Below are 24,308 nucleotides of genomic sequence, written 5' to 3'. Positions count from 1 at the left end.
AGATCTTAGGGTATATAGCCAGAGATATAAAGCATAAATCACATAGGCTAACAGTATCATACATTGCAGAAGGAAGGCATTCGGCCCATCATGCCTGTGTCATCTCTTTCAAAGAGCTATCCAATTAGTTCTACTCCCCTATCTTTCCCCACAGCAAATTTTTCCTTTTTAAGCATATATGCAATTCCCTTTTGAGAGTTACTATTGAATATGTTTCCATCATCCTTTCAGGAAGTGTATTCCAAATAGTAACTCACTGATTAAAACAACATTCTTCTTAACTCCCCCTGATGCTTTTGCCAATTATCTTAAATCTGTGCTTCTGGTTACTGACTCTCCTGCCAGTGGAAACAGACTCTCCCTATCTGCACTATCAAAACCCCTTATAATTTTGAACACCTCTCAAAATCTCCCCTTAACTTTCTCTGCTATATAAGAAGAAAAAATGAAAACTTGACTTTATTTAGTGTCTTTCATGACCTTGGGACATCCCAAAGCACTCTACAGCCAATCACGTATTTTTGGAGAACATTCCCAGCTTCTCCAGTCTCTCCACATAATTGAACTCCCTAAACCCTGGTACCATTCTAGCAAATCTCTTCTGTAACCTTTCCAAGACCTTGACATCCTTCTTAATGCGTGGTGCCCAGAACTGGACACAATATTCCAGCTGAGGCCGAACCAGTGATTTATAAAAGATTTTGAACTAGAAATTTGATTGGGTTGTTTGGGCGCTACGGGTGATGTTTTGATTTGAAAATGGCATCCGATCAGCACGTGCACAATTCTGGTGTGGGCCATACCGGAAGCCATCTTGGAGAGAGTAGTAGCATCGGCGCTTGGCGCATGTGCCAGAAGTAAGTAGAGTAGGCAGATCGTGACGTCAATCAGCTTGCAATGCTGATTTGCCGCCAGCGCTGCCATTTTTGTCTTCAACACTAGAAGTAATGCCCTGTGTTGACCTCACACAGCTGAACATGCGTTCAGCAGCTGCAAGTACCCCCTACAAGCGATATTTAAAGGGATCATCAACCATTCTCAGGTCAGTTGCTGATTAATTTCTCCTGGCTCTGTGTAAGTTTGTGAAAGAGTTTGGAGCTTTCATAAAGTTGTTTAAAGTTGGTGAAGTGACAGGAAGTGGTGCTGCAAGTGGAGAAAGTCTTGCTTCTGACTTCAAGAGTTCTGATCAGACAACTTGCTCCAGTTGTCATTCGCCTTGGCCTGCAGCATGACTGAGAAATGGAGCAAAGCAGTGAAGAAGAGGACACGTTGCTCGCAGAGGGAGGAGGAGGAGGAGAAGTGCTCTCAGCAGGGGTTCTCTTACTTAACCTGAGCCAGGAGCAGTGTGTGAGGTATCTGCACTTTACGAAGCAAGTGCTCACAGAACTCTGCCATCTCTTGTAACCAGACCCACAACCTCACTCCAGGACAAGGACAGTGCTACTTGTAACTGTGAAGGTGACCGTGCCCTGAATTTCTTTGCGTCAGGATCCTTCCAGGCTAGAGCAGGCAACATCTCTAACATCTCACAGTTCGCTGTCCACTGCTACATAAGAGAAATGACAGACGCTCTTTATCCGAGGAGAGGGAACTTCTGAACAGAGAAAAAAAGGCAGAGTGCGCATGGCTTTGTCAGAATAGCGGGCTTACCCATGGTGCAGAGTGCCATCGACTGCACACACGTGGCTTTGTGGGCGCTGCTTCTAAATGCTGAGATGTACTGTAACTGCAAAGGTTCCACTCGCTGAATGTGCAGTTGGTATGTGACCATGCTCAGCACATCATGATGGTGAATTCCCAATATCATGGCAGCAGTCATGATGCTTTTATTCTGCGCCAGTCCACTGTTCCATCAGTCTTTGAGCCCCCAAGACAAACCAGAGGATGACTACTGGGTGACAAGGGCTATCGCTTGACCACCTGGCTCATGACTACACTCCGCAACCCAACCACACGTAGCCAGCATGCATACAATGAGAGCCATGCTGCCACACGTAACATCATAGAGCAGACCATTGTGGTGCTGAATCAACAGTTCTGCTGCCAGGACCGCTCTGGAGGAGCCCTACGGTACTCACCGGAGCATGTGTCCTGATTCGTGGTGGTCTGCTGTATCCTCCACAACCTGGCCATCATGAGGGCACCAGCCTTACCACCAGGGATACGGCCACCAACATAGGAGCAGGAGGAGGAGGAAGAGGAGAAAGTGGAAGAGGAGGAGGAGGATGCAGCGGAAGAAGGGAGGCAACCCTGACTGCCCCTTTCTGGTCGGGATATCCAGGATCGAATCATCTGCCTGCGATACGTGTGAACGCAACCCAAATTCCCCTTTCAACTTTAGTCCCACACCTTACGTTCCCTCTGTTAATGACCAGCACAGCCTCCACTTGGCCACAATGCTGAAATAAAAGCCACTACAAAGCAAACATTCCAATTGAACTTTATACAGCTATCTATCCAATATTACATCAAAAAATCAACTAATGACCCTTGTACATCCCCTTAATGACTGTCTTGCAGTTACCTTTGCCAATCTTCTTGCTCCTATGTAATTCTACCTCAGTGGCTGCAGCATGACTGGTGGAAGGCTGCTGATTTTCAGTGGGGGGAGACTGAAAATGGCTTTGCAGGATGACTTCAAGCAGCTCTGGGTCTAGTAGGCTTTGCACTGGCTTTGCACTGCACCACCTCGGCATGGGTGGCAGCAGTCTGGGCTGGCTGGCTGTCTGACCAGCAACAGCAAGGGCACTGGCGGAGGGTCCATGGTGGGAGGACAAATGCGGTCATCCTGAGGAATGACAGCAGGGTGAACCTCCATGGATCTATTTCCACTCCCCTGGAGCAGCGCCTCACCAATCCTAGTAATCTAATGGAGTACAGATTGCTGGACTGCTGTGACACCCTGCACTGGTAAATCCAGCCATGATAGTAGCAGTCTGCGCTTGCATATTTTAAGTCTGAGCTTCCACTGCAGTACAAAGATGTTGAGTGGCTTCTGCTTTTGCTGCAAGAAGCGGAGAAATCGACCATCGGATGCTATGTGATGGTTGGATCCACAAGTGCGTTAATGGATCTGCTCACCCATTCCACATTGGAAGCGATTGCCTCCAAGCTCTGCCCAAAGCTCTGACTTGGCCAATATTTATCCCTCAATCAACCTCACCACAGAGTATCTTGTTGTTATCACATTGCTGTTTCTGGGAGCTAGCTGTGCGCAAATTGTCTGCCATGTTTCCTACATGACTACATTTCCAAAGTACTTCATTGGCAGCAAAGTGCTTTGGGACTGTTACGTATGGAAGAACTCCACAAGACTGAGTACTGTGACCTAAAACTGATGTGACCTTAGTCTCTTTAATACAATTCTAGAGTGCCTAAGCAGCATGGCAGACAACCTTTTATACTCCCTTGCACGAGGTGTGCAGGTGACCCGTGGGCCTCCAACAGTTGTACCCTCTGGTGGCAAGTCTTACACTGTTACAATGTTTACATACATAACATCACTCCCCCCAAAGTCTTTGATACAAATTATTTACAAGTTGAGATGATCCGGGGCCCTGCGCTCCCTGGTTGATTGTCTGAGTTCAAACTCTGGCATGGGTGAGTTGGTCAGACCATTACTGCACTGCAGCGTGGCTGGTCTGACAGGACTGTTGGGAATGGTGGGTTCATCCTCTTGATTGACAGCAAGGTCGATTTCCGGTTGGGTGTGTGTTGGTGGATCGATGATGGTGCTGTCCTCTTCAGGTTGTTCCTGGTTGTCGGTGAACCGCAGTTTGGTCTGATCCAAATGCTTTCTGCACGTTTGTCCATTCAATAGTTTGACTATAAACATTCTATTCCCCTCCTTGGCCAAGACAGTGCCAGCGACCCATTTAGGACCATGACCGTAATTAAGGACAAACACAGGGTCGTTAACATCAATGTCACGCGATACAGCCGCGCGATCGTGGTACATGTTTTGCCGGTGACGCCGGGTTTCCACATGATCATTTAGATCCGGGTGGACTAGGGAGAGCCTGGTTTTGAGTGCTCTCTTCATTAACAATTCTGCAGGGGGAACCCCAGTGAGCGAGTGGAGTCCGGTAGCTGAGCAGAACCCGAGATAAGTGGGTCTGCAAGGAGCCTTCCATCACACATTTCAAGCTCTGCTTAATAGTTTGGACTGCCCTTTCCACTTGACCGTTGGATGCGGGCTTAAATGGGGAAGACCTGACATGCTTGATGCCATTGCGGGTCATAAACTCGTTGAATTCCGTGCTGGTGAAATATGGTCCATTGTCACTGACATGGACGTCGGGCAAGCCATGGGTGGTAAACATAGCCCGGAGGCTTTCAATGGTGGCAGTGGATGTGCTGCATGACATGATTACGCATTCAATCCATTTAGAGTAAGCGTCCACAACAACTAAAAACATCTTTCTGAGAAAGGGGCCAGAAAATCTACGTGGATCCTGGACCACGGTTTGGAGGGACATGACCACAGATTCAATGGAGCCTCCCTTGGTGCATTGCTCAATTATGAGCACGTGTTGTACTGGTCTACACATGACTCTAAGTCCGAGTCAATGCCGGGTCACCAAACATGCGACCTGGCTATAGCTTGGGTGGGTATTGTGTATGTCATGTATAAACGTTTTCCTGCCTTTTTTTGGCAAAACCACGTGATTGCCCCATAAGAGACAATCTGACTGGATGGACATTTCATCTTTGCGTCAGTGAAACGGCTTAATTTCATCTTGCATTTCCCCGGAAACGGCTGACCAGCTCCCATTGAGGATGCAACTTTTTACAAGCGATAGCACAGGATCCTGGCTGGTCCAGGTCCTGATCTGGCGAGCAGTGATGGATGACCCCCTCGCTCTCAAAAGCATCCATGACCAGAAGGAAGTCTGCAGGCTGCGCCATTTCCACCCCGGTAGTGGGCAATGGTTGAGGGCACCAGTGCAACACAGTTCTCCGTGCCTGGTTTGTGGCGGATAGCATTGTCATTTGCGGACAATGTTAGTGCCCATCTTTGGATGCGGGATGAAACATTGGTGTTTATACCTTTGCTTTCTGAAAACAGCGAAATGAGTAGTTTGTGGTCGGTTTCAAGCTCAAACCGAAGTCCAAATAGGCATTGGTGCATTTTCTTAACCCCATATACACATGCTAAGGCCTCTTTCTCGACCATACTGTAGGCTCTTTCAGCCTTAGACAGACTTCTAGATGCATATGCAACCGGTTGAAGTTTGCCCGATACATTGGTTTGCTGTAACACACAGCCGACCCCGTACGAAGATGCATCACAAGCTAGCACTAATCGTTTACACGGGTCATATAGTACAAGTAACTTATTAGAACAAAGTAGGTTTCTGGCCTTCTCAAAGGCTGTCTCTTGAGATTTACCCCAAACCCAGTCGTCATCCTTACATAGCAACATATGCAACGGTTCCAGCAAAGTGCTTAACCTGGGTAGAAAATTACCAAAATAGTTGAGGAGTCCCAGGAACGAACGCAGCTCCATCACATTCTGTGGTCTGGGTGCATTCTTGATGGCCTCTGTCTTTGAGTCCGTGGGTCTGATGCCATCTGCCGCAATCTTTCTCCCCAAAATTTTGACCTCTGGCGCCAGGAAAACAAACTTGGAGTGTTTCAGCCTGAGTCCCACTCTGTCTAGTCGAATTAGAACCTCTTCCAGGTTGTGCAGATGTTCGGTGGTGTCACGGCCGGTGATCAGGATGTCGTCTTGAAACACAACAGTGCGCGGAACCGATTTCAGCACACTCTCCATGTTCCTCTGGAAGATGGCAGCAGCCGAGCAAATCCCAAAAGGACATCTGTGGTATATAAACAGTCCTTTGTGCGTTTTGATGCACGTCAATCTTTTCAAAGATTCAGCCAGCTCCTGTGTCATGTAAGCAGAGGTTAGGGTCCAACTTGGTGAAAGATTTCCCCCCCCGCTAACGTTGCGAACAGGTCATCCGCCTTAGGTAGTGGGTACTGGTCTTGTAACAAGACTCGGTTGATCGTTACCTTGTAGTCTCCTTGTTTTCTGACCGTGCCAACGCTTTTCAACACCGCAACAATTGGACTGGCCCACTCGGTGAACTCGACTGGCGATATGATTCCCTCTCGTTGAACTCTGTCCAGTTCGATCTCGACTTTCTCCCTCATCATATATGGAACCGCTTGAGCCTTGTGATGAACGGGCCTCGCATCGGGGACTAGATGGATCTGCAACTTGGCGCCTGTGAAATTGCCGATGCCTGGTTCAAATAGCGATGGAAACCTGCTCAGCACTTGGATGCACGAGGCATCATCCACTGAAGATAGTGCTTTGATGTCGTCCCAGTTCCATCGAATCTTTCCCAGCCAGCTTCTGCCGAATAGCTTTTAGCCATCCCCTGGTACAATCCACAGTGATAAATCATGCACAGCTCCATTGTACAATACCTTAACTGCCGCACTGCCAATGACTGGTATGAGCTCTTTGGTGTAGGTGCGCAGCTTTGTCTGAATCGGACTCAGTTTGGGCCTTTGTGCCTTGTTGCCCCAGTTTCTCAAAAGCCTTCTGGCTCATAATTGACTGACTCGCCCCTGTGTCCAACTCCATTGATACCGGAATACCATTCAATTTGACTTTCAGCACAATAGGAGGGCTCATGGTGGTGAAGGTCTGTACCCCATACAGTTGCCTCTCTTGTTTGTTCTGCGTGATCCGCGCTGGATCGATCATCCTCTGCCGACTCTGCCACATGGTGAGTCGCAGCACTCTTGCACATTCGCTGGAGGTACCCCATTGTTTCACAGCCTTTGCATACGTAGTGCTTGAATCGACATTGATGGGCTCGATGATTACCCCCGCAGCGCCAACATGGTGCTAATGGATTTGCATTCACGCCCGATGGCAGACTCTGAGTCATCCTAGGTCTTGCAGCCACAGACGTGTAGGCCTTGCCATATGCAGTTCTGCCTGCTAGCGACGTTATTTTATGCACAGTACTTGCCGGTGAGCTTCAATGCTGGGAAGATATCTGTCTGGTATTATCGTTCGTGGATATGAATGCCTGGGCTATCATGATGGCCTTGCTCAGGTCTAGGGATTTGGCAGACAGCATCTTGCGACGAATGACCTCGTGGCCGATGCCAAGCACAAAAATGTCCCACAGTATTTCCCTCAAAAATCCAGCAAATTCGCAAGTTTCCGCAAGGCGCCTCAGGTCGGCGACATAACTCGTCACGTCCTGGCCCTCGGAGCGGTGGTGCGTGTAGAAGCGATACCTTGCCATTAAGACGCTCTCCTTCGGCTTGAGGTGGTTCCGAACCAGCATACACAACTCTGTATATGTTTTCTCCGCTGGTTTCTCCGGTGCTAGCAGATTCTTGATGAGGCCGTATATTGTGGACCCACACACGGTGAGGAGAATCGTCCTGCGCTTGATCGCTTTATCGTCCCCATCCAGCTCGTTGGCCACGAAGTACTGGTCGAGACGCTCAACGAAGGCGTCCCAATCATCACCTTCTACAAATCTCTCTAAAATACCAACGGTAGCCGTGACCGCGTGAAAGTTCGTAATCTGTTACTTGTCACCAATTGTTAAGTATGGAAGAACTCCACAAGACTGAGTACTGTGAGCTAAAACTGATGTGACCTTAGTCTTTTTACTACAACTCCAGAGTGCCTAAGCAGTATGGCAGACAACCTTTTATACTCCCTTGCACGAGGTGTGCAGGTGACCCTTGTGCCCTCTGGTGGCAAGTCTTACACAGTTACAATGTTTACATACATAACAGGGACGACCTGAGGTTGTGAAAGGTACTTTCTTTCTGTGCAAGGCTGGAGATGGACTACTCCCTGCTCTTTGACATTGCATTCAGGTTTTCTGACAGGCCTGCCAATGCACCAAGCATTTCATTGTGCATCAGCGTTCTTCTGTTGGCCACTCCATCTGAGTCCTGTGCAGCAGAGTTCGTGTGCAACCTCACCCTTTGGGAAGCTGGCACTTGAGCTAACTTTTACCCCTACCCTGGCTGTAGCCCACTCGTACCCGGTGTCTCACCATGAGAAGATCCCGCATCTAACCTATCCTCTAAAGTGCATGGAGTGTCAGTATCTGAGCTGGTGATTGTGAGTGTGAAATCGAGTGATGGTGTTTCTTCTTCTTCTTCACATTCCCTTCCCTCTTCTTATTGAAGCACTGGCTGGGCAGGCTGGATTTTTTGGATGTCTGAAATGACACAAGAATAGGGTTGTGACGAGGGGAGGGGGAAACCAAGAGGTGCACACTTACACCATGTGTAGATTGTAAATCAGAAGAGATTATGGGATTATGGGGAAGTGGGATTTGAGAAGGAGGATGACATATGAGGATACCAGCTTCCTCTATTTTTTTCAGCCCTGCCACTGACCATGGGCTCAGCCATGCCCCTGCTAAGAATGGGGCAGCACCATCTCTTCCAAGGGGGTGAGGTGATGCAGGTGCGTCTGTGCCCACTAGTTAAGGTCTGCTGGCGCCAGTTATGTGCACCTTTTCCTGTAAGAGAAAGTGAGTGTTGTGTATTGTGTTTGGGTGAAGTGCCTATCATGGTTAAACAGCTGACAGTGTGTTCAAGCTGTAAGATGTGGGTGTGAGGCGAGACTTGAGCACAAAACCTAGACAGCACTGAGGAAGCACTACATTGTCAGAGGTGCCATCTTTCGGATAAGACGTTAAACCAAAGCCCCTCTGCCTCAAGCGGACGTATAAGATCCTACGACACTATTCTGAAGATTAGCAGAGGAGTTCTTCCCTGTGACCTGGCCAATATTTATCCCTCAACCAATATCATTGATTATCTGGTCATTATCTCATTACATTACAAAAGTGACTGCACTTCAAATAGTACTTAATTGGCTGTAAAGCACTTGGGACATCCCAAGGTTGTTATATAAATGTAAATCTTTCTTTAGTAACTATTCAATCCCTCACCTGCCCAAATACAAATTAAATAATAAGAGCTGGATTTTCGGTTCTCTAATGCCTCAGTTAGCGGCCAGAGGGGACGTTAATGGGAGCGCAAGAGGTTACCAACTGGGAGCGCAGCATTTAGCACCCCGACCAAAAATTCATTAGAATCTCACCAGGGGCGGAAACCTGTAGCGCTTGGTTGCTGACAATCACTCCAATCATGACGTATTCCTGGTGCAACACTCACGCTTGCGCCCCAGTCGTAAAATTAGGTGCAGCTGCCTCATTTAACGGCCACCGAGAACAATGTCTGGAAAAACAGTCGGCGCAGGCTTGCAGAGTCGTTAACTGGTGGTTATTTAAAGGGATGAAGAAGCTCTTCCCTCGGAGGTCACAGTCAGTGCAACGTTTACACACAGCACGGTGGTGAGCCTTCGAGTTTGCAGCGGCAGAGAGAAATAAGGGCCGGAATCTTCCCAGCCCTGCGAGTGCGGGTTTGGAGGCCCTGATTGACAGCAGGTCGGGATCCCACTCTGAACCTGCCTCCGTGTCAGTTTCTCAGCTGTCATATCTGCGTTCGGATAGCAGACCCAACAGCAAGCGGCGGGACAGGTAATTAATATCATTAAAAGGTACTTAAATGCTAGTTAAGAGGGTTAAAAGCAGGCACTAACAATTTTATCAACTTTTTGACACCTTGTCCGCCCCTCGAGCTTCACGCCAGGTAAGTGGAGTCGGGTTCTCTCTATTGCTTTGGCTAGTTGACAGCTGCAGAAGTGGTATAAAAGCCAGCATTTCACAGCTGTTCACTTTCCAATGTCAGAAGCTTAAGCCTTCAGGATTTGGAAGAGATTTTGAGCTGTTTGCACTTTGGAAGTGTTTGCAGTGAACAGTCTATTCACTGTCACCTCCTTAGAGCAACCTCTTTCACCATTGACAGGGCACTTCTGTCATATCAACATCATCTGCCATCTATTCCAACAACATCGGTGCCCTTGAACAAATCTCACCTTGGTCCTCAGAATCCCACCACGATCAGCCCCAACACTAACATCACTAGGATCACCACCAACAACACCAACCTTCTCCGCAATCACCTGATGCTGCACAGTACACAGGACATCAGCACCCAACCACAATGCTGCCCAGGAGGCCAGTAATGGCTTCACCATGGCCACATTTACTTCACTTCACGCTGTACATCCTGACTACCACATGATGCGCCAGGTTGGCACCACCCCACACCAACTCCATAAACCATCTCTGCAAAGTCCAACCCATTCCTTTCAAACTCATCGCCATTGTGGGGGGGTATCTTTATGTCTTACCATTCACTACAACTCACTAAGCCACTTCCAACGGTGTCCACAAATCTGTCCAAGAACGCAAAGTCCTGAAAATAAAGATTTCAATGTTTGACAACATATCAACATTAACTATACATGAACATTGGCTAAAGCTGATGCCTACCCATGTGTGTTGTTAGTTGGTATAATTGGTCAAGGATGAGGGCGAGTGTGAGGGGTGGCTAGTGAAATGGGGAACTGATAATGTAGATAGAGAGAAGGATGGGTGGAGGTGCAAGGTAAGTTGGTGTGAGTAAGGATGTGCAGAGGTAGAGTAGGGAAGGCAGAGTGATGGGGATGTGATGAGTGGCACAATGTGAGTTGAGTGTGGCTTTGCAGTAGCATTTTGTGATCGACTGAGATCATTGAAAGGTTTGCATCACTGCAGCCTGGTCCTCCTGACAACGTCCCTGCTTGTGCCCTCCTGTGCAATGTGCAACCAGGCTGCATTGGTGTCCTGGGGAGGTCCCTTCCGTCCATGTGAAGGGAAGAGGACCTCCTTGCGTGCTGTGACTCCCTCCATAAGCATCTGGAGGGTGTCATGGGAGAGCCTGGGTGCAGCCGTGCATGTCTGTGCAGTGTTTCTCAATGTTTGCAGCTCAATTCTGCAGGACAGGGACGGAAGAACTGTCAAAACCATTGTGGGCATGGTCCCTTTAAGGAAACTGGCTGATGACGCGTCATCAATTGACGTCATCAGACCTGCTTTCTCTTAATTGGCCGGGAAGCCCGCAGGCTGGGTTTAACAAGCCCAATCATGGGAAGATTCGGGGGAAGAGAGCGGGTTCAAGTCGGGAGTAGGATTTCAACACGCCACCAACACTGGCCGCATCAATCCCGTCGTGTGTGGAGAAATCGCAGCCGAGAGGCCAACTTGAGAAAAAATGATTTTGAAAACTTTAATGGGTGCATTACTATGCTATGCCTTTAAGACTCGGCTTTTCCCGATATCTGAATCGGAGTTTGGCACATGCGCCGGTGGGGCAAAAACACGGAGCATGGCGAAATCCTGTTTCTACCATCCCCATCCCGGGGGCAATTGCGCATGAGTCAGCCCCGCCACCTGCCCCCAGTTGGAAGGGCCTTATCGTCCCGTGGGCCTTTAAAAAAGAGGCAATTTTTGGCCCCATAATATTTTTTCCAGTGCCGCCCATTCTTAAGTTCCTATATTTCTCAAAATAAGAAATAGTTGTCAAGTAATTAGTAACCATGATTGATTCAGACGGTAATCTGGGACCCATTATCTTTGCTCCCACCAATCCCACTTCCCCCATCACCAGCACTACACGCAGATACTATAAATGTGTGCTGCTTTATCATGCTGATGTTAAAATTGTGTTGCTGCCATACTCATACTGACACAATGAATGAAAAATAAAAGCAGACTGTTGCTGTTTTTGGCCATATCAAAATTGAAAAGTTACATAGCAATATTGTTCTGGTAGGTAAAAGTAACGAGCATAAAGGTGAATATTTGCTAAACCCTTAAATAACACCAATAAGATTTGGGTAAATCATAACGCTGTTAAATAGAAACTGCATTATTTTATTAACTGCCACTCACTAGCCAATATTGTGCTTTTCATTGGAGGGTTCTGAAGTGTAAAATGGAAAAAAAATATATAGTAGACTTATTAATGTTTTTAGATTTCTAGCAGGCTTGAGACTTAGCTTTGAATCACAATATAACCAAGTACAAAATGATCATTTTCAGCATAAATTAGGAAAGAAGAAAAGAACAATTTTAAATTAAAACATTTGTGGACATTTGCACTCAGGTTGGCAGAGAATTAGAGATATTTTAGTAGCATGCTTTTTGAATCAATTTCCTGGATTCGATTTAAAATATGATTTATATTTAGATACTGTAATTTACAGTATTGATCCTGAGAAATGTCAGTACAGAATTAATTTTTATGACGTTGCTGATTTAACTAAAAGCAATAAATTAGATTCCCACCAATTACTTCACATTCACATAAATGGAAGCTTCTTAAAAGTCAATGGGGTGGAAATTTGATCGCGCCACTGTTGCGGCATTAACCCAGGCGGAGCGGTAAATTTTGCTCCAGAAAATGGTTTGCACCTGCTGCCGCAAAATTCATCAACTGGGCCCTGAGTTTGGAGCGGAGCACTAAGAAAGGCATTGCACACGTCTTTTAGGGCGCTAGGCCGGCTGAGCAAGTGAAAATCCCAAGCTAAGCAGCCGGCCTTGGAGCAAACTAAGCGAGGCCTCAGGGGGGAAAAAAACCTCAGAAAAAAACACCTAAAACCTTCTCAATAAATAACTCATGCCACCACAACATAAATCGGAAAAGAAATCAATACCACATTTACCTCATGTTGACATTACTTATCTCACTGCGGCCACTACAGCTTGGTATGCCTACTTCCACAGATGTTCCCACCAGGGCACTCTATGGAGCACTACAGGTCGGGCGCGATCCAAATATCAAGCCGGTGTCGTAACCAGATGCGTTACACACCAGCTCGCCACTTCCGGGCAGTAATGCTCTGCACCCCCTCGAAACCAGCACTGGAAGCTGGCCTCCCGCCCAGAAGTGCTTACCGTCGCCATTGCAGTCCCTCCAGGGCGTTAACAGGGGCAGCAGAAGTCCGAAAATCCAGCCCAATAGGTTTTCTGCTATTCAGTGCTACCATTGCAGTTTCAGCAATGATTTTTCTGTTGATTATCTCCTTCCATGCAGTATGCAATTTCAGGCTCAGAGTGATGCAAAGCGCTATTGATATTGTACTCACTCCAAACCTAAATTGAGACTATCTAAAAAGCACAGTGGCCAGGGCTGGCTTGTTTAGGTATGATGAGCACTGACTATTTGAACCAACAACCATGCAGCCTACGGCCAATATGTAAACAATTTGCATGTGACAAAAAATTTCTTTAGTTGCACTATATTCTAGTTTTTTTGGATAGCTTGCTCTAAGCTATATTTTTACCATGTTAGAGTGTATTTTAAAATTGTCTTTTAACATTGAAGAGTCACTTTTTCTAATGTCAGAATGGGGCCAAAATATAATGTAAAAGCTATATTGTATTGAAACTTTGGAACAGCCCTTGGTGATAGCCATTAGCTTACAATAATAACTGTAAAGATACACTATGGTAGAATAAAATATTTACTTATCATAGAATCATAGAAGGAGGCCATTCAGCCCATCATGTCCATGCCGGCCGACAAAGAGCTATCCAGCCTAATCCCACTTTCAAGCTCTTGGTCCGTAGCCCTGTAGGTTACGGCACGTCAAGTGCACATCCAAGTACTTTTTAAATGTGGTGAGAGCTTCTGTCTCTACCACCCTTTCAAGCAGTGAGTTTCAGACCCCCATCACCCTCTGGGTGAAAAAATTTCCCCTCAAATCCCCTCTAAGCCTCCTACCAATTACTTTAAATCTATGCCCCCTGGTTGCTGATCCCTCTGTTAAAGGAAATAGGTCCTTTCTATCCATTCTATCTAGGCCCCTCATAATTTTATACATCTCAATTAGGTCTCCCCAAAGCCTCATCTGTTCCAAAGAAAACAACCCCAGCCTATCCAATCTTTCCTCATAGCTAACATTATACAGTCCAGGCAACATCCTTGTAAATCTCCTCTGTACCCTCTCTAGTGCGATCACATCTTTCCTGTAATGGGGTGACCAGAACTGCACGAAGTACTCCAGCTGTGGCCAAACTAATGTTTTAACCTGTTCAAGCATAACCTCCTTGCTCTTATATTCTATGCATCGGCTAATAAAGGAAAGTATCCCTTATGACTTCTTAACCATCTTATCTACCTGTCCTGCGACTTTCAGGGATCTGTGGACATGCCCTCCAAGGTCCCTCTGTTCCTCTACACTTCTCAATATCCTACCATTTATTGCCTTGCCTTGTTAGCCCTCTCCAAATGCGTTACATTGAATTCCATTTGCTACTGTTCTGCCCACCTGACCAGTCCATTGATATCTTCCTGCAGTCTACAGCTTTTTTCTTCATTATCAACCACACGGCCAATTTTTCTTTCATTTCCAAACTTCTTAATCATACCCCCTACATTCAAGTCTAAATCATTAATATATAACCACAAAAAGCAAGGGACACAGTACTGAGCCCTGCGGAATCCCACTGGAAATAGCTTTTCAGTCACAAAAACATCCATCAACCATTACCCTTTGCTTCCTGCCTCCGAGCCAATTTGGGATCCAACTTGCCACATTGCCTTGGATCCCATGGGCTTTTACTTTCGTGACCAGTCTGCAATGTGGGTCCTTATCAAAAGCCTTGCTAAAATCCACATACACTACATCAAACGCACTACTCTCATCAGCCCTCCTTGTTACCTCCTCAAAAAATTCAATCAAGTTAGTCAGACATGACCTTCCCTCAACAAATCCCCGCTGACAGTCCTTGATTAATCAGTGTCTTTCTAAATGAAGATTTATCCTGTCCCTCAGAATTTTTTCCAATAATTTTCCCACCACCAAGGTTAGGCTGACTGGCCTGTAATTACTCGGTCTATCCCTTTCTCCCTTTTTAAACAACGGTACAATGTTAGCTGTCCTCCAGTCATCTGGCACCACACCTGTAGCCAAAGAGGATTGGAAAATGATGGTCGGAGCCTCTGCTATTTCCTCTTTTGCTTCTCTTAACTGCCTGGGATACATTTCATCAGGGCCTGGGGATTTATCCACTTTCAAAGATGCTAAACCCCTTAATACTTCCTCTCTCACTATGTTTATTTCATCTAATAGTTCACTCTCCTCCTCCCTCATTGCAATGGCTACATCGTCCCTCTCCTTTGTGAAAGCAGACCAAAGTATTCATTAAGAACCATACCCACATCTTCCGCCTCCACACACAGATTTCCTTTATGGGGCTAGATTTTCCACTTTTGTGCTTATCGCCCCAAAATGGGCGTTATTACCGGCATGGGCGGTGAGAAAGGCTTTTCAGATCGCCGACTTCTCGCCCATTCTCAAAGCACCTAGTCTTTGCAAGCGATATGAAATGGGCGGTAGCGTTAAATCTCGCTGACCTTCTGCCATACAGTGTTGCCGTCCTTAGCAACGTCATGGCAATGCTCCATTCCAGCGATTCAGGAGGTCAAGGGTTATCATGACATGCGCAGAAGAGACAGAGAGAGAGGGAATTCAGAGGGGCTGTGGCACCGAGTTTTTATCCAACAAATAAGATACAACATGGAAGGGATGGTGGAGGCCCTGGAGCTGGTAACCAGGAACACTGGTGGCAGAGGGCTCCCAGTGGTCCCGGAGCGCGGTACTGCACCCCAAGGTGCCGCACCCCCATTGCCAACCACACATGAGAGCCAGAAGCAACATCTTGCTTCTGGCTCGGAGCACATTGCCACCTCGGGACCGTCCTCTCCCGTATCCGTCCAAGCAGCGTTTCAACCATCATCCCGCCCCCCGCCCCCCTCCCCCCCCAATGAAGCATCGCCTGAGGAGCTCCTCAGCCAGGCGGCTTGGAGTCAAGAGGGAAAGGGGGAGGAGTAGAGGTGGGGAGGAGAGGGGTGGGGGGGGGGGGATGGGAAGGGTTGTTTTTTTTAGAGAAATACTGATGGTTTTAGACAAATGTTTGGTTTAAATGTTTTTTATTTAACAAAACCTTGTATCCCATTGGCTCAGATAGCTGCACCGTTACACGCTGGTGATTCCTCAACACCAAAGGGTATAATGATACTTAACTTTAATCAACTTAAACTTTAACTGTCACCAAGGTGATGCCCACCATTGATGTATCACCTCATCGTAGGCAGTCCCTCAGAATCCTCTGCGGACACTCAGCAGTGTGTCAGCCTTGTAAATAACACCAACGTTCTTTCAGGCAAAGCGATCACTGATGAGCTCCTGACGCAAGGCTCTTGCAGATATCATGCCACTACGGACCGTTTCATGCAGTTTACAGGGGGGCGGGGGCATGGCTTCAGCGTCAGCCTGATTGTCTGAGCCGATGTCAGCGTCCGCCTCCTCATCCTCCTCTTCCTCTCTCTGGTGAGGTGGACTGTCAGACTCTTCAGGCAATTATTGTCCCCTCCTGATAGCCAAGTTGTGCAGCATGGCGCACACCACCACGAATTGAGCTACCTGCTCAGGGTGGTATTGGAGGTCGCCTCCTAAGTGGGCCAGGTATCTAAAGCACTGCTTAAGCACTCCAATGGTTTTCTCCATGATATTGCGAATGGCTCTGTGGCTCTCGTTGTATCACCTCTTGGCTTTGGTGTGGGTGTCACACAGGTGTCGACGCCATATCCTTTGTCACCAAGCATCCAGCATTGACCTTGTGGCTGATTGTTAAACAAATCAGATACAGTGCTCTCACTCAGGATGTGAGCGTCATGGATGCTGCCCGGAAATTGAGCATTCATTGCCAGTATAATTTGCTGGTGGTCCACAACGAGTTGGACATTCAGGGAGTAGAATCCCTTGCAGTTCCTGAAAATCTCTGCATCCTGAAAAAGTGGCCGCATCACGATGTGCGTACAAGTCCATTGCTCCCTGCACCTTGGGGAAGTTTGCAATTCTGGAGAATCCTAGAGCCCTCTCACTCTGTGCCTCCCTGGTCATAGGGAAGCTTAACTTCAATCAACTTAAACTTTAACTGTCACCAAGGTGATGCCCACCATTGATGTATCACCTGCACACCCAGCAGTGTGTCAGCCTTGTAAATAACACCAACGTTCTTTCAGGCAAAGCAATCATTGATGAGCTCCTGACGTAAGGCTCTTGCAGATACGTGCATACGTACGTACAGTGCTTCAGTGACCTGTCTAACGCAGCAATGTGTGGCATGCTGAAAAAGTCCGCAAATGTCACCAGCTGTGGCCTGAAAAGAACCCGAGGCGTAGAACAACAGTGCCGCAGTGACTTTGACCTCGAAAGACAGTGCAGTACTGAAGGTGCTGGCAGGCTGCAGATCTCCCCTTATCAGTGATAACCTCTTTGTGGAAGCGCAGTCTCCGAAGCAGGTGGTGTCGGGTAAGTCAAGGTAAGACTGCTTCTCCCTGTACTTGCGGGGGGAGTAATGTCTGGTCCTCCTCATCAGTCTAGCACATCTTACATTGGGCACATAATGCTGTGAAGCGTACCTTCGGCGATCTCGAGTCTGCTGCATGTAATTGGTCATCAAGAGAGGGTGAGAAAGGATAGGCCCCATTGCAGTAGCTCTCTGTTTTCCACCGATTGGTTGCAAACAATGAATGTTCCAACGAAGACACTTATTCAATTCCAATCGGTCACAGTATGGTAAAGATGTTTGTACAGATGTTCATATCAACTCCAACCATCTCCAGAGTACATCCGAACTCCCCCAAGGTTGAAGCACAGCAGCCTTTTAAAGGATGCGACATGTGATGTAGAGCATGGCGTCCATAACGCTGTGATTAATTCCGGTTAGTTCCACGTTTTCTGGGCGGTTTTTTGGGCGAGCGATATTGTGGGCGATACATGTGCGAGATAGTGAAAGTGATGCTGGGCGATCTCATGGCCGCTAGTTTCAGTAAATATGCTCTTTACGACCAAAAAAAATGGGCGGGCGGTATTATTGAATCTCGGCATTAAATCAGTGCGGAAATTAACGTTGGCCGATATTATCGGTGTTGATTTCGCCCATTCTGATGATTCCGCCCAAAAAAAGTGGGCGGGTGGTGTTATTTTTTGCCGGCGTTACACACATGGGGAAAGTAACACTCGGCAATAAGTTTCCGAAAAATGCTCGTCAGTTTCCATTTTGTGGCTAAATGGGTGATATATGGGCGTTATATGTCATGTCAACGGTAAAATGGGCATTAAGTGGGCGATAAGCATGCACAAAAAGTGGAAAATCTAGCCCATGGTCTCTAATAGGCCCTACTCTTTCTTTAGTTATCCTCTTGCTCTTAATGTATTTATAAAACATCTTTGGGTTTTCTTTGATTTCACTTGCCAATATTTTTTCATGCTCTCTCTTTGCTTTCCTAATTTCCCTTTTAATTTCACCCCTGCACTTTCTGTACTCCTCCATGGTTCTGCAGTATTGAGCACTCAGTATCTGTCATAAGCCTCCCCTTTCTTCTTTATCCTACCCTGTGAGCCCCTTGACATGTCAGGGGCTTTAGATTTGTTAGTTCCACCCTTTTTCTTTAAGGGAACATACTTGCACTGAGCCCTCTTGCAAAAATACTCACAGATTTCAAAATGGAAAAAGCTACAGATGCATTCCTCCAAAAAATCTTACAATGCCCAAGTACATTGAGTGGCACCCAGAAATTGGTTATTTTTAACTTTTGCAATGATGATATTAAGTTGCATTCATATTATTTCAATATACTTTAAATTGCTAAACAATTACTGTAAGTTATGAGTCGAAACTGAGATTTACCTTGGTAGTTTGATTTTTGAATATGTTTTACCAGCTGCCAACTAACACACCAGCAACACTCTTCTTCCTTGACATGTACATCCTCAAAACTTCTCACTACTCTAACTCTAACACACTTTGTTCTTTCTTGCAGATCAAGGTCACACACAGTAACATCATCATCATCATAGGCAGTCCCGCGGAATCGAGGAAGACTTGCTTCCACTCTTAAAATGAGTCCTTAGGTGGCTGAACAGTCTAATACGAGAACCACAGTCCCTGTCACAGGTGGGACAGATAGTTGTTGAGGGTAAGGGAGGGTGGGACAGGTTTTCCGCATGCTCTTTCCGCTGCCTGCGCTTGATTTCTGCATGTTCTTGGCGATGAGACTCGAGTTGCTCAGCGTACTCCTGGATGCACTTCCTCCACTTAGGGCGGTCTTTGGCCAGGGACTCCCAGTCTCAGTGGGGATGTTGCACTTTATCAGGGAGGCTTTGACATTGTAACGTTTCCTCTGCCCACATTTGGCTCGTTTGCCATGAAGGAGTTCCAAGTAGAGCGCTTGCTTTGGGAGTCTCGTGCCTGGCATGCGAACAATGTGGCCTTCCTAGCAGAGCTGATCAAGTGTGGTCAGTGCTTCAATGCTGGGGATGTTGGCCTGGTCGACGACGCTAATGTTGGTGCGTCTGTACTCCCAGGGGATTTGTAGGATCTTGCGGAGACATCATTGGTGGTATTCCTCCAGCGACATGAGATGTCTACAGTACATGGTCCATGTCTCTGAGCCATACAGGAGGGCGGGTATTACTATATCCCTGTAGACCATGAGCTTGGTAGCAGATTTGAGGGCCTGGTCTTTGAAAACTCTTTTCCTCAAGTAGCCAAAGGCTGCACTGGCGCACTGGAGGCGGTGTTGAATCTCGTCGTCAATATCTGCTCTTGTTGATAAGCGGCTCCCGAGTTATGCGAAATGGTCCACATTGTCCAGGACCGCGTCGTGGATCTTGATGACTGGGGGCAGTACTGTGCTGGTGGAGGACCTTTGTCTTATGGGTGTTTAGTGTAAGGCCCATGCTTTCGTAAGCCTCAGTAAATACGTCGTCTATGTCCTGGAGTTCAGCCTCTGTATGTGCGCAGACGCAAGCGTCGTCCGCGTACTGTAGCTCGACGACAGAGGTGGAACAGGTTCCCACTGGTTCTGTAGTTTAGTTCCACTTCAGCAGGGAGCTTGTTGACTGTGAGGTGGAGCATGGCGGCGAGAAAGATTGAGAAGAGGGTTGGGGCGATGACGCAGCCTTGTTTGACCCTGGTCCGGACGTGGATTGAGTCTGTAATGGTTCCGTTGGTAAGGATCACAGCCCGCATGTCGTCGTGGAGCAGGCAGAGGATGGTGACGAACATTTGGGGGCATCCGAAATGGAGGAGGGCGCTCCATAGACCCTCGCGGTTGACAGTGTCAAAGGCCTTTGTAAGGTCGAAGAAGGCCATGTATAAGGACTGGCGCTGTTCCCTGCATTTTTCCTGCAGCTGTCGCATGCAAAAATCATGTCTGTTGTGCCCCGTAGGGGACGAAATCCGCACTGTGACTTCAGAAGGAGCTCCTCGGTCACAGTGAGAAGACAGTTGAGGAGGATTCTAGCGACGACTTTCCCAGTGGTTGATAGCAGGGAGATTCCTCTGTAGTTGCCGCAGTCGGATTTGTCCCCTTTTTTAAAGATGGCCATGATCACTGCTTCTCTGGGATCTCCCAGCATGCTCTCCTCCCTCCAGATGAGAGAGATGAGGTCATGTATTCGCGCCAGCGGTGCCTCTCCGCTATACTTCAGTGCCTCAGCAAGGATCCCATCCGCTCCTGTAGCCTTGTTGTCCTTAAGCTGTCTTATGGCTTTTTCTACCTCGTGCAGTGTTGGGGTTTTACTGAGGTGGTGGCAGGTAGCATGCTGCAGGATGAAGTCGAGAACACTCGAGTCAAAGGCAGAGTCTCGATTGAGGAGATCTTTGAAGTGCTCCTTCCAGCGGGCCCTGACTGCCTCGGTGTCCTTGATGAGTGTTTCCCCGTTCTTGGCCAGCAGTGGGGTGGGGCCTTGGGAGTTTGGACCATAGGTAGCCTTGACTGCGATGAAGAATCCTCGCACATCATGGCTGTCGGCCAGCTGCTGTATCTCCTGTGCTTCACACAATAACAGGGAGCAGGCAGCCACACAACGAGGGTCACGCTTCATCCATGTGCTGTCCCCATTAAAGAGCAGGTCATGGACATCGTGGGCTGAGGTGTGTCAGGAGTGTGGAATCTGGTGAGGCTGAAGGATATGTGCTGCAGCGTTTTTAACGAATTTCTCCTCCTTCTCACATTTACCAAAATCTCACCCTTACATATGATGCAAGACAACTTGTAGTTGCTTTCAGAAGACACTCATCTGTCTCTGCTTACCCATGCCACTAAATGTTGCTCTTCTCCCTTCCATTTCAGGCCCAGAAAATTCACACAGCCCTTAAGGAGAAGAGGAAGAAGAGGATAGAACTGCAGAAGAGGAATTATCAGTCAACCTTACATTTGCAGACACCAGCTCAGATGCCGGCACCCCATATAGTTTAGAGTGTAGGCTAGAGTGGTCTATACATGGAGATGCACCCAGCACTACTGCCAGGAAAGAGGGCAGGGGGATAGGTCGGCCCAAGAGGGAGAGCTCGGATCGTAGCCCTGCTACAGCAGATACAGATGAAGACATCAAGGGCCAACCACACAGAAAACTGATGGCAATCCACATCAAGCTTTTAAGCACATTGGCCTGCCTGCCAGCAAGATTGCACACAATGTCAGAAAGGATAGAGGAGTCCAGCTCTAAGTTGTGTGCTGACTTTGTGCATGGCATCATTATCATACAGTGAACCATGGAGTGAGTGATCAGTTCTATGAGCACTTCAGGGGGCCCCACAGCAATGGAACTTGTGGTGGCAGTGCTGACAGCATCAATGGGAGCATAGATTGCTGCAATCTTGGCTCTGGTGTCCAGTAGCATTGCTAGCCTAAAAAGCCTGAAGGATAGCATGGATGGGGGCTTTGACAGCCTTGCAGCACATGTATGACTACTGCCAGGAAACCGGGCATAGACCTACATGGTGGGGTAGCATTGCTGGTTAAGGAGCAAATTAAGGCAATAGTTCGGAAGGACATTAGCTTGGATGATGTGGAATCTATATGGGTAGAGCTGCAGAATACCAAAGGACAAAAAACGTTAGTGGGAGTTGTGTACAGACCTCCAAACAGTAGTAGTGATGTTGGGGAGGGCATCAAACATGAAATTAGGGGTGCGTGCAATAAAGGTGCAGCAGTTATAATGGGTGACTTTAATATGCACATAGATTGGGTTAACCAAACTGGAAGCAATACGGTAGAGGAGGATTTCCTGGAGTGCATAAGGGATGGTTTTTTAGACCAATATGTCGAGGAACCAACTAGGGGGGAGGCCATCTTAGACTGGGTGTTGTGTAATGAGAGAGGATTAATTAGCAATCTCGTTGTGCGAGGCCCCTTGGGGAAGAGTGACCATAATATGGTGGAATTCTGCATTAGGATGGAGAATGAAACAGTTAATTCAGAGACCATGGTCCAGAACTTAAAGAAGGGTAACTTTGAAGGTATGAGGCGTGAATTGGCTAGGATAGATTGGCGAATGATACTGAAGGGGTTGACTGTGGATGGGCAATGGCAGACATTTAGAGACCGCATGGATGAACTACAACAATTGTACATTCCTGTCTGTCGTAAAAATAAAAAAGGGAAGGTGGCTCAACCGTGGCTATCAAGGGAAATCAGGGATAGCATTAAAGCCAAGGAAGTGGCATACAAATTGGCCAGAAATAGCAGAGAAGCCGGGGACTGGGAGAAATTTAGAACTCAGCAGAGGAGGACAAAGGGTTTGATTAGGGCAGGGAAAATGGAGTACGAGAAGAAGCTTGCAGGGAACATTAAGACGGATTGCAAAAGTTTCTATAGATATGTAAAGAGAAAAAGGTTAGTAAAGACAAACGTAGGTCCCCTGCAGTCAGAATCAGGGGAAGTCATAACGGGGAACAAAGAAATGGCGGACCAATTGAACAAGTACTTTGGTTCGGTATTCACTGAGGAGGACACAAACAACCTTCCGGATATAAAAGGGGTCGGAGGGTCTAGTAAGGAGGAGGAACTGAGGGAAATCCTTATTAGTCGGGAAATTGTGTTGGGGAAATTGATGGGATTGAAGGCCGATAAATCCCCAGGGCCTGATGGACTGCATCCCAGAGTACTTAAGGAGGTGGCCTTGGAAATAGTGGATGCATTGACAGTCATTTTCCAACATTCCATTGACTCTGGATCAGTTCCTATGGAGTGGAGGGTAGCCAATGTAACCCCACTTTTTAAAAAAGGAGGGAGAGAGAAAACAGGGAATTACAGACCGGTCAGCCTGACATCGGTAGTGGGTAAAATGATGGAATCAATTATTAAGGATGTCATCGCAGTGCATTTGGAAAGAGGTAATATGATAGGTCCAAGTCAGCATGGATTTGTGAAAGGGAAATCATGCTTGACAAATCTTCTGGAATTTTTTGAGGATGTTTCCAGTAGAGTGGACAAGGGAGAACCAGTTGATGTGGTATATTTGGACTTTCAGAAGGCTTTCGACAAGGTCCAACACAAGAGATTAATGTGCAAAGTTAAAGCACATGGGATTGGGGGTAGTGTGCTGACATGGATTGAGAACTGGTTGTCAGACAGGAAGCAAAGAGTAGGAGTAAATGGGGACTTTTCAGAATGGCAGGCAGTGACTAGTGGGGTACCGCAAGGTTCTGTGCTGGGGCCCCAGCTGTTTACACTGTACATTAATGATTTAGACGAGGGGATTAAATGTAGTATCTCCAAATTTGCGGATGACACTAAGTTGGGTGGCAGTGTGAGCTGCAAGGAGGATTCTATGAGGCTGCAGAGCGACTTGGATAGGTTAGGTGAGTGGGCAAATGCATGGCAGATGAAGTATAATGTGGATAAATGTGAGGTTATCCACTTTGGTGGTAAAAACAGAGAGACAGACTATTATCTGAATGGTGACAGATTAGGAAAAGGGCAGGTGCAAAGAGACCTGGGTGTCATGGTACATCAGTCATTGAAGGTTGGCATGCAGGTACAGCAGGCGGTTAAGAAAGCAAATGGCATGTTGGCCTTCATAGCGAGGGGATTTGAGTACAGGGGCAGGGAGGTGTTGCTACAATTGTACAGGGCCTTGGTGAGGCCACACCTGGAGTATTGTGTACAGTTTTGGTCTCCTAACCTGAGGAAGGACATTCTTGCTATTGAGGGAGTGCAGCGAAGGTTCACCAGACTGATTCCCGGGATGGCGGGACTGACCTATCAAGAAAGACTGGATCAACTGGGCTTGTATTCACTGGAGTTCAGAAGAATGAGAGGGGACCTCATAGAAACGTTTAAAATTCTGACGGGGTTAGACAGGTTAGATGCAGAAAGAATGTTCCCAATGTTGGGGAAGTCCAAAACCAGAGGACACAGTCTAAGGATAAGGGGGAAGCCATTTAGGACCGAGATGAGGAGGAATTTCTTCACCCAGAGAGTGGTGAACCTGTGGAATTCTCTACCACAGAAAGTTGTTGAGGCCAATTCACTAAATATATTCAAAAAGGAGT

The 24,308-nt window shown here is 47.2% G+C and overlaps 1 protein-coding gene across 6 annotated transcripts in view; it reads right to left on the bottom strand.

Annotated features, from left to right (window-relative positions):
- The window catches only part of creb5b (cAMP responsive element binding protein 5b), a 666,872-nt gene that overhangs the window by 626,549 nt on the left and 16,015 nt on the right, over positions 1 to 24,308 (bottom strand). Inside the window, exon 1 of one of the 6 annotated variants that reach the window (XM_070880833.1) lies at positions 10,262 to 10,325. The exons of the other annotated variants lie outside the window; for them this stretch is intronic. Within the exon in view, the coding sequence (XP_070736934.1) occupies positions 10,262 to 10,264 (3 nt within the window). The 5' untranslated portion in view covers positions 10,265 to 10,325. Of the gene's footprint in view, positions 1 to 10,261; positions 10,326 to 24,308 lie in introns of those variants that run through there. 6 annotated transcript variants of the gene reach the window in all.

This window comes from Pristiophorus japonicus, chromosome 5, assembly GCF_044704955.1.
Source record: "Pristiophorus japonicus isolate sPriJap1 chromosome 5, sPriJap1.hap1, whole genome shotgun sequence".
Taxonomy (NCBI): domain Eukaryota; kingdom Metazoa; phylum Chordata; class Chondrichthyes; family Pristiophoridae; genus Pristiophorus; species Pristiophorus japonicus.
The sequence above is the reverse complement of the archived record's forward strand: the minus strand, read 5'-3'. Positions and strand labels throughout refer to the sequence as shown.